General features: G+C 46.6%; 1 protein-coding gene across 1 annotated transcript in view; it reads right to left on the bottom strand.

Annotated features, from left to right (window-relative positions):
* Positions 1-1,443: 1,443 nt before the first annotated feature.
* Positions 1,444-11,126, bottom strand: part of LOC103605859 (ceramide kinase-like) — a 12,058-nt gene continuing 2,375 nt past the window's right edge. The window contains exons 4-6 of the mRNA XM_008590468.1: positions 5,757-5,882; positions 4,556-4,619; positions 1,444-1,765 (exon numbers count right to left, since the gene is read on the bottom strand). Coding sequence (XP_008588690.1) covers positions 1,558-1,765; positions 4,556-4,619; positions 5,757-5,882 — 398 coding nt within the window. The 3' untranslated portion in view covers positions 1,444-1,557. The remainder of the gene's footprint in view (positions 1,766-4,555; positions 4,620-5,756; positions 5,883-11,126) is intronic.

The raw sequence follows: 11,126 nt of genomic DNA, 5'->3' as shown, positions 1-11,126 counted from the left end.
GCCCCCGATCGCCCTCTCCCGCCTACTCCTCACTGCCGTAGAGGAGCCGAGAGGTCCGGCCCGAGCACAGGACGCTGAGGGGCAGGAGGGGATCCGACGGGACGTTTCCATCGTCGTCGGTTTAGCTGTAACGACCCGTTGCTGTGAGGGCTGCCGGCTGCTCTTTCTCTACCGACTCGGCTAAGACCTGCCTCTTCCCCCGGCGACTCCCGGCCGGGCTCTGCTCATCAGAGCTGAGGCTCGGGTCTCCGGTGAGCGTGCTGTTTAAGCCGAAACTCAACCCCTGAAGTTCCTCTCTACACACAACGGCTTCCCCAAAACTTTCCCCAAAAGCTACAGGGAAGGGCACCAGGACTGTTCTTCAATATATAATTAAAACCACGACCTTGACCAACATCTTGCTGACCGTTACCACAGATCCACAGCTATTATGCTAACACAAATCCCCCTAAAAGTGACTCTTGATACTGACAACACCCACAGTGCCACCACCCAAGGGGACAACCTAATGTCGTGCCACTGTTTACAAGCTGTCACTGCCTGAAGACTGAGGAGTCAAGTTTGAAGGGTGATTCCTCAGAGTGAACACTAACGTGCAGTGTCACCTGCCAGAGACAGTGCGGGTTTAGGAAGTGGCTGCGGCCACTAAGGTGGAACAGCACACATGGGGACAGGGGTCAGGGGCCGCTGCCCTCGGAAGGGCTCTGAGCTCCTGCCTGCGTTCTCTTGTGGTGAACGAGGGAACGCGGGCCCCAGCCCCTCCTGTCCTCATCCATAAAACGGGGATAAGTAGGGTGCTCGTTTTGCAGAGATGTCACGGGAAGGAAGTCACCGGACGAGCAGTGTGGAGGGTCTGCCCGGGCCTGGCCGCAGCTGCTACTGAAGAGTCAGGCCCAGAGTGGGGAGAGGACGAAGGTGCCTCCTCCCTGCTACGTGCTGTGCGGAGCCATGAACTGACCACGACAGCCCTCACCTTGACTTCACACTGCGACGCTTCACAGGAAGATGCTAAATCCACCAGCCAAAGTGGCACCTGAGGACAGTGCCCAGCTCCGCTGCAGACAGCGAGGCCCCACCCTGGGTTCCACCCCTGCCTTCCCTCTCAGTCCCCTCCTGTCCTCCCGACTCCTGCGTGTGCTCCTTCTGCCCCCATGCACCCCAACCCCCAGTTCCTTCAGTCAGCTAGAAAACCCGCCCAGAAACCCGCCCTGGCAGCCCCGCCACCTGCCCCCACGCCGGGCACCTCCCCACCCAGCCCCTTGGCCCCACTGCCCGCCGCCAGCAAACGGTCAGCTCGTTGGGAGCAGAGACTGCGTGGCATCAGCACTGCGTTCTGAGCACCCTGCACAGGGCAGGCGTTCAGGAGACGACGACAGGTTTCCTTATAAACACGCGCTGGTATTCACTTCATTGGTCACAAAACTCTTAAAAACGATGCAATAGTTGTGTGGTGATAAAATTAATTTAAATAGAAGAATGAACCCGAAGGAAAAACCCAATATTCCTCCCCAAAGCAGCCCTAATTATAGGAAATGTGTATAATTAAACCAAGTACGGTCAGATTACGGGATGCCCACAGCGGCTGCTACGCACAGCGGCTCCACCCCAGGCTTCCGTACCCGCTGGGATGATGCCGATCCTGAGGGTGCTGGGGGCCAGCACGGCCCTGGGGTGGTTCTGGTCGATGCCGGCGCTCCTCTGCGTCCTGCCAATGAGACCGTGCAGGACCTCGCTGAACGTGCCGTCTCCACCGACGCAGACGATGCTGCAGGAGAAACACGGGCTCGTGAGGACCTCCACATGCCCACGGCAGGCCTGAGGCTCTTGCTTCTGAAGGGGCAGCCTGCGAGCCCCACCCTCGGCAGGAGTCTGGGAACTCGGCTACTGGAATGTTCCCTAGGCAATGCACTGGTGCCTTCTGCCAGTTGGCCTAGACGGCTTGCACAAACATGATCTATGGCAAACACCAATGCTCCTTCTGGGGCTCTGGGACTTTCGTGGTCACCAGGTGGAGGGTGCTGGCCCCATCAAAAACCCTGAATTCTGAGTGTCAAGGCTCGAGCTTGCAGGGCACAAACTCCAGCCCTGCATTGCTTGCACTTTTGCTGCTGGAGGGAGGGTGTGCTCAGGTGACCCCTCTCGGTGGGGAGGAGCACAGGGAGCCTGCACGTGGCTGTCTTTCCCTCTTACCGTCTCGCTGTGCACCCGTGCTGTGTCATGGTAATAAATCTCAGCCGAGAACACGGCTGTATGTTCACACAGTGCATCACCAACTGCGTGGTGGCCTTGAGGACCCGGAAAGCAGAAGCAGAGAGGACCAAATTCATGCTGGATGAAATGGGTTCAGAGAAAACAGAAGGAGAGGAAGTGGAGAAAGGCAGCCATGGCTGGAGGGAGGCAGGACTGGTGTTAGGGTGCTGGTGTTAGGCACGACCCCAGGGAGTCACGGAGAGGTGGGTGCATGCAAGTTCACTGACACCCCCACGGCCCATGGCAACCCGAGACCCCCATCACCAGGGAAGCAGGACACCTGGCTACAGCTGGGAGCAGGGGTGGTGCTGTGGGTCGGGAAGAGAGGATCGCAGTGGAGGGTTGTCCATGGGTGAGCAGCGAGTGGACTGGGGGTGCAGCACAAGGGGGCCCTTCAAACCTGAGCGAGTGCGGCCAGTGTGCCTGGCTGTTCCCTGAATGTCCTGCCACACAGGGCTGGGTCTCTGGCCAGAGGCCACCTCGTAAGGTACATGCTTTAAAGCACATCCCTGCAGGAAGGCTCCTTGACCACCTCTCCTACATAACCTGCACCCTGCACTGGGGTGGCCCATCACCAGCCGGGCTGTGGTTTCAAGCACAGGGACCACGGCTCAGGCGTCTCTGAATGTGCAACACAGCAACACCTGCCACGCCTGAGATGGGCACTCAGGAAAGGTCCACGGCTTGCTTGATCAGTGACCGGGCAGCGAAAAGGACTGCCCTCACTGGCCAGGGCTCCTTCAATGTGCCCTGGGGAGAGGCGTGTGTTCGGGAGGTGCATCTCGTGGTATGACTGGCTGATTGCCTGAGTAGGTTAGGTAAAGTAATGTAACCAAGACCCAGCCCCACTCCTGGTGAAAAGTGAAGACTCCAGTACTCTCCTGACAAGGCTGCTACCAGGGGAGTCTGAGAACTGAAGTATATGGAAGAAAAGTGGCCGCTCAGGAGCTCCCCTGCACTCAGCGCGCTGCCGGCAGGGACTGGTTACATCTCCCTCTCCTTTCTTTTTTTTATTTTCGGCAGATGGCCTGCATGGGGATCCGAACCCTTGACCTTGCTGTTATCAGCACCACTCCCTCCTGAGTGATCTCCCTCTCTAACGGTAGCACCAGCACAGTGCCGGGCTTTGCAGACCCTTGGCAGTGCTTGTGAATGAATAATGATTTCAGAAAATATTCACATTGCAACTTATACTGGTCACAAGATTCCAGATGGAACACGGAGATGGAAAGAAAAAGTCAACCCATTACAAAGCAACTAACTACGGGAGTATATTTAAACTTGAGATAAAGAATGAATTTCTAAGCATGAGAAAAGCTTAGAAAGAGATGGATAAATTTGAGCATATGAATTTGAAAACTTCTAATGGTTAAAAAAAATGCCATAAGCAAAATTAAAAGACAATTTAAAAACTAGGAAAATATTTGCAAAAAAAAGACAATATTTGTTGGAGAGAAGAACAAGCAAGTAAAATTATGGGCAACAGAAGAAAACAGGTCAGAGACATAGAAATCAATTCAAAGAAGAAAACCAGTCAGCCAGTAAACATATTTCTTAAAAGATGGAAGATTTTCACATCAAATTAGCAAGGAATTTTTACAGTGATAATACCAAATGTGCTGATGAGAATAGTAGAAAATATACCATAAGAAAGAAGGTGAATTCATATGGTATTTTTGGAAAGCAATACAACAGCACACAGCAGAGATTCTAAAATTTTAATCTCCCGTGACCGATTAAGTTCATTTCTAGGAATTTACCTTGAAAAAAATATAGATGTATGCAAAGAGATTCATACACAAGAACGCTATTTTATTATAAGAGCAAAAATTGGAAACAGTCTAAACATCTAGTAGTGAGAGACAGGTGAAACTGTAGCCCATCTACATAACAGAAAATTATACAGGCATTAAAAGTAGTATTTTGGAAAATCTTTAATGACATGGGAAATTGCTCACAATATAACAGAAAAGCAGAATCCCAAATTATAAAAATGTCATCATCTCAACTTTAGTTGATGATGGACTTGACTGGTTTATTTCTATACCTGCATAGAGCTATATAAACACATCCTGTGAAAGGCAGAAACAGAAACCAGAGACCCACCAAACAGTCCTCGCCGTGTAGCAGAGGAATGTGAGAGTCTGAACTTTCCTGTCTTTTCTTGACTTTCTACAAGAAGCATGTTTACTTTTATAATTCAGAAAAAAAATTAAGGAAAGGGAGATAACACAACTAAGAGATATGGGTAAAACCTGATTACACGTCACTGTTTATTAATCAAGATGAAAGAAAACTTACTCACCCATCGTATTTATCTATATTAATCTCATATATAGTGTCCTTGGCTTGATTGGCATGTTCAGTAACTGTGGGAAAAATAACATTACGTCACATAGTTTATACTCACATTCATAAATCCTAATTTAAAATAAAAAGCAAACAGACCATTCTTTTAAAATGAGATTCTATAAAACCTTCAGGAGGATTTCCTATAAGAAATCCCTTCTTGGATCTTACCAAAATCCCCATTCTGGAACGGGGTTAAGCGGACAGTAGGGCATGACACTCTGCTGGGTGACATGTGACACTCTTGGCTTTTCACTGCCAACAGATAGGAATTCCCTTGAAAGAGACTGCATCTTTGTTTTACAATTTTTCCTTATTACACAGATTACTTTCGAAATTTTAGAGTACACCAAAATGTAGAAGGGAGATAATGTTAGTCTATAGTGTGTATGCCCAATGTAAAACTCCAAAATTTCAGTGGAGAGTCTACTGTACACAGAATTTTGAATCTTCGCTTTCCCATATTATCCCAATCACTTTTTTCATTAAAAATTCCTTGTAAAGACCATTTTAAAGAGCTGCACAGCATCCCTTTGATTCACCACCACTGTATTCTTATGTCTCCTGTCTTGGGAGCATTTAAGTTGTTTCTGAGCCATTTCCGAACTATTGCAAAAAAAAATGGCAATGGATGCTGTGGACATCAATCTCTGCGCACATCTGACTGTGCTCCTGGGGGAGATTTAGGAAACAGAATACTGGGCAAAACCTCTCATTTGTCACACTCTGGACCCCCATCACCAAGTAGGATTTTACTACGGTTACAGAGAACCCTCCACGCCCTGGGACGTGAGAGGACACGTGTCCCGCACCGCCCGCACCCAGCCCTTGCCTTGAGAATGCGGGGCTGCAAACACCATGTGGCATTACGTGCCTTAAAATGTCACTTACTGGTGGGATTATTTCTAAGACTTACTAATGTCTTATCTCTTCTTGCAAGAATTTTCTGCCCATTATCTTTGTCCTTTTAGCGCTTTTCTCGGCTGCTTTATGGGCTAAAACTAGGCTAGAAAAGACTGCATGCTATTCTGGTATGTAAAAAAAAACAAAACCCGTTTTGCTTACGATAATCTTACAGGACAGAAGTCTTCTCTAGCGGGTATATGCGAATCCTCCTCAGATTTAGTCGCACATGCAGCACAGAGCTTTCGTCTTACCGATGATGTCGGCGGTGACGGAGGCCAGTGTGAACAACGGTGCCACTTTCTTCTCATATATCTGCTTGCCTCGTCTTTTCCCTCCAAATGGGTTGATAAACACCAGTAAATGCTTTGGTCGAGATGCTACAAAACAACAACAACGTGTAAATCACAATGGATATAACAGGGTCCAAATTAAGATCTGAGTTACTGGACAAAGTCCAACCACGATGGTTTTAGAATTCTGCTTAGTATTATCTGGTAACGAGTATTTTTAAATCTTAAAGAATGGTGACACAAGTGTCCCAGTCCATGAGACGAGAAAAGCAATGGACTGTCAGAACAGGCAGGTGCTTTGCATGTGTGCCAGGTGGAACGAAAGCCCCGGGATTCAGAACTCCGCCCGAGAGAGGCTGGCCGCCTCCTGCAGTCCCAGGACATGCGCGTGCTGCAAGGCAACAGCCTCGCCTTCCGCATGTGCAGGAGGCAAGTCTGCAGAGAACAGGAATGGAGCACAGGTATGGAAAGCAGCATCGGCAGAGAAAGACAGACCAAAAGGCACGGAAAGAGAAAGCCTGGCATGGAGACAGACAGAGAGATGGACAGACAGACAGAGGCACTCAGCTTCCCCGGCCCTGGTTTCAGTCCCTCCAGAGGCTCAGCCAAGCTCCTACACGTGACTTTCCAGAGTGCCCCTATTTTCCCATAACTATGTCCACATTCTGTTTTGATCAGTTCAAGTAGATTCTATTTTTTACTTAAAGAATTAACTAACAAAATCTATAAAAGTAACAAGAAGGTATATGCTCAAGAAAATTGAAAACCTAAATCCATGTAAAAACCTGGACACAAATGTTCACAGCAGCATCATTCACAGCAGCCAAAAAGTGGGACCAGCCCAATGTCCATCAGCTGATAAGTGAATGAAGAAAACGTGGTCTGTCCACACAGTGGGACGTTCTCCAGCCGTGCAGAGGAGCGACCACCAATGTGAGCAACGTCCCCAACACCCGAGAGATGGAGCCTTACTCCAAAGAGCCTGGACCACACGATTCCATGACGTGAACTTCTAGAGCAGGCAACGGCACCACGACGCAAAGGTAAAGCTGGCCTGGTGGTGTCTGCACGGGCTGGAGAGAGTGTGGGGAGACTGCTGGGGCTGTGGGAGTCTCGACTGGTTTGGGTAACATGAGAACGCATGGTTCAAAACTCATTGGTTAAAACTTACAATGTGTCCATTTCACAGGATTTTACCATCTTCTGAGGTAAAACAAATTTTGCCTCAGAATTATAAATAAATACTGCTCTCTAGCTAACGACATGAACGCTGAGGTGTTTAAGGGGGAAGTGTGCTGGTGTCTGTCACTTACTTTGAAATGTGGCAAAACATATGATTAATTAATGGATGGCTGGACAGACAAACACTGACAAAGCAAATACTGCACAATGTTGACAACTGTACAATCCAGGTGGTGAGTATATGAATGTTCAGGGTACAGCTCTTCCAGTTTTCTGTATGTTTGGAAATGTTCATAATAAAATATCTGGGGAAATAATACAATAGAGAAAACAGACAAAGCCAAAAGTTGGTTCTCTGGAAAGATGCGTAAAACCGATAATTCCTTAAAAAAAACAGACAAAGAGAAAGGGAGAAAACACAATTTGCCAGTATTGGGTATGAGAAAGGGGACATCAGAATCCACAAATATTACAAAGGGAACGAAAGGATTTATTATTTTTTTCCCCCTTTTTTGTCTTTTTTACTGACCGGTAACGGGATCGCAATCCTCGGTGTTGCACCCGCACCAAGCTCAGCCAGTGAGCGGGAACCGGTCTCCACATGGGATCCGAACCCTCGGCGGGAGCGCCGCCACACTCCCAAGCGACGCACTCTCCAGTGCGCCACCGGGCCGGCCCGAAAGGATTTATTAATAAAATTATGCCAATAAACTTGTAAATTAGGATGAAATGGACAAATTTCTAAAAAAATACAATTTATCAAAGATGTCAGAAGAGAAAATCTGAATATTCTGATATCTAATGAAGAAACTGAAGCCATTAAAAAAACCTGCCCACAAAGAAAACCCTGGGTCCGAATGATTTCACCATTGAATTCTTCTAAATACTTAAGAAAGAAATAGCCTCATTATTATATGAATTCTTCCAGAGAACAGAAAAAGGAGAAACACCTCTGCATTCTTTGTATCAGGCCACCTTGACAGCAAAACCAGGCAAAGACATTACCAGAAAGGGAACTCACAGACCTGTCTCTCCCCTGACCCTAGCAAAAACCCTAAACAAAATATCAGCAAGTCAAATCCAGTGATACATAAAAAGGGTAATAAATATGCCACCACCACGGGGGTTTGTTTACTCCAAGAAAGCAAAGAATTTAAACAATGAGAAATTAATGTAATTCAATACATTAACTCAAAAGAAAAAAAAACAAACACACGATCATCTCAACAGATGCAGAAAAGGTATTTATCAAATTCAACACCTGTCCATGATTTTAAATAACCAAACTCAGAAAACTAGGATTAGAAGGAAATTCCCTTAATTTAATAGTAAAAAAAAAACCTATTAACAATCTAAGAAACATCCTTCTTGATGGTGAAATGTTGAAAACTTCCTCCTGAGGTCAGGACAAGGATGAAGGATGCTGCTGTCACCCCTGAGCTGGTGGCCCAACCAGGGCAAAGACTTCAGGAAAAGAAACAAAAGGAGTAGAATTGAAATGGAAGACACAGAACTGTCGGTACTCACAGGTGACATGACTGTGTTTGAAGAAACTGCAAAAGAATCGAACTATTTGAATGAGTAAGTGATTTAGCAAGGTTACTGGATACAAGGTGAAACGAAATTCTATCACATTTCTATGCATAAACAATAGAGAAGCAAAATCAAAAACGGCACCACCCGTGGCGTCGTGGGAGAGCCACAGCCTTTCCTGTACATGGCAGGGGTCATGGGATATCTCCATTTAAAGAACACGAACCTTGACCTCTCACCTCACACCACATGCAAAGACCAATCCCAAATGGGTGGCAGATCTAAGTGTGAGAGTGAAAACAAAGCTTTGAGAAGAAAACATCTTCATGGTCTGCGAGTAGGCAAAGCTGTCTTAAATAGGAAACAACCTAACCATAAAGTTAAAAAAAAAAAAAAGATAAATAGAACTATGTTAAAATTTTAAATGTAAAAGACACACCAATAAGAGAGTGAAAAGGCAAGCTGCAAAATGGAAGAAAATATCCATAATTCATAAACTCAGTAAAAGATTCAGAACCACAATATGTAAAGAATTTCTATGTACCAATAAGAAAAAGATAACCAAACAGAAAAGTGGACAAAAGACTTGAGCAGAGGACTGGCCGGCTAGCTCAGTGGGTTACCGTGTGGTGCTGGTAACACCCAGGCCTAGGGCTCCATCCCTGTACCGGCCAGCCACCAAAAAAAAAAAAGACCTGAACAGAAACCTCATAAAGGAGGATTTCCACATGGCCCATAAACATACTAATGTATTTCTCCACTTCATTAACCATTAGGGAAATGCAAATTAAAACCGTAAGACTCCTAGCACCTGTCACAATGGCTAAACGTGAAAGGTGTGGTTAACATATGCAGCAACTAGAACTCTGAGACCCCGATGGCAGGAGTGTCCACTGGCACCACCACTCTGGAAAACAGTCGGCGGTGCGTGCTGAAGTTGAACGTCTGTATACTGTACAACCCAGCAGTTCCATTCCTAGGTATGCAGCCAAGAGAAATGCAAACGTGTTCAAAAAGACACATCAAAAAGACACACTATTACTCATAACAGCCCACGCCAGCAAGCTACGCAAATGGCCAACAGCAGAATGTGTGAATAAATGGTCATACGTTCACATCATGGGACACCACACAGCCAAGGGGACAGACAACCTACAGCCACACGCCACAGCGTGGGTAAACCGCACACACATAATGCTGAGCCGGCAAGCCAGATGCAAAAGAGCTTATACCATGCAATTTGATTTACATGAAGTACAAAAACAGATTTAGCTAGTTAGAAGTTCTTGGGGAGTAATGACCACAGGGGTGCCCTGGGAGCTGGCAATATCCTGTGTCCCGATCTGGGTGTGTTCAGTGTGAAAATTCACCACACTGTACACTCAGAATATGAGCACTTCTNAACGTGAAAGGTGTGGTTAACATATGCAGCAACTAGAACTCTGAGACCCCGATGGCAGGAGCGTCGACTGGCACCACCACTCTGGAAAACAGTCGGCGGTGCGTGCTGAAGCTGAACGTCTGTATACTGTACAACCCAGCAGTTCCATTCCTAGGTATGCAGCCAAGAGAAATGCAAACGTGTTCAAAAAGACACGTCAAAAAGACACACTATTACTCATAACAGCCCACGCCAGCAAGCTACGCAAATGGCCAACAGCAGAATGTGTGAATAAATGGTCATACGTTCACATCATGGAACACCACACAGCCAAGGGGACAGACAACCTACAGCCACACGCCACAGCGTGGGTAAACCGCACACACATAATGCTGAGCCGGCAAGCCAGATGCAAAAGAGTTTATACCATGCAATTTGATTTACATGAAGTACAAAAACGGATTTAGCTATTTAGAAGTTCTTGGGGAGTAATGACCACAGGGGTGCCCTGGGAGCTGGCAATATCCTGTGTCCTGATCTGGGTGTGTTCAGTGTGAAAATTCACCACACTGTACACTCAGAATATGAGCACTTCTCTGTGAATATGTTATTTCTATATAGTTCAATCAAACAATGAAACATAACAGAATTAGAAGTTAAAATTAGAGAGTATCTGAAATAACAGGATCCTATGCTGTTTTTAGACACAAGTATACTATATCAAACGTACAACTACATGAGTTTTTCTATGAATTATACAGAAAAAAATAAATCCGCATTATTCAGTGGAAGGCAGGGTTCAGAGGATTTTCTTTTGAAGTCTTTACTGACAGAACCAAACCTAAGATCTAGTCACTCAAAGTCTCATGAAAACAAACAGATCTGGCAGGAGGGAGGTAAGGAGAGAGCAGGTCTGCACAGGAGGAAGAGTCTACAGGGAAGCGGAGGAGAAGGCTGGAGAAACTGAGGCACCTTTCCGACAGACCAGCACAGAGAGGAAGCACAGGCGCAGAGCCCACGGCGGTCTGAGACACGAGCAGCGACAGGATGAACGTGTTACGGCAGCAGCCGGCAGGGACCGGCCCGCGGATGGCCTCTCGCCGCCGTGATACCAAAAGATGCGCTTTCTCAACCAAGAAAGTTTCTCTGAAGCTGACACACGGGATGCCTTCTGATACATCAAAATTCACTTTATTGCTGTAGATGCCAAGTTAACTCAAAAAGATATAAATTTA

This window comes from Galeopterus variegatus, unplaced genomic scaffold (genome assembly GCF_000696425.1).
Source record: "Galeopterus variegatus unplaced genomic scaffold, G_variegatus-3.0.2 Scaffold6125, whole genome shotgun sequence".
NCBI classification, from domain to species: domain Eukaryota; kingdom Metazoa; phylum Chordata; class Mammalia; order Dermoptera; family Cynocephalidae; genus Galeopterus; species Galeopterus variegatus.
The sequence above is the reverse complement of the archived record's forward strand: the minus strand, read 5'-3'. Positions and strand labels throughout refer to the sequence as shown.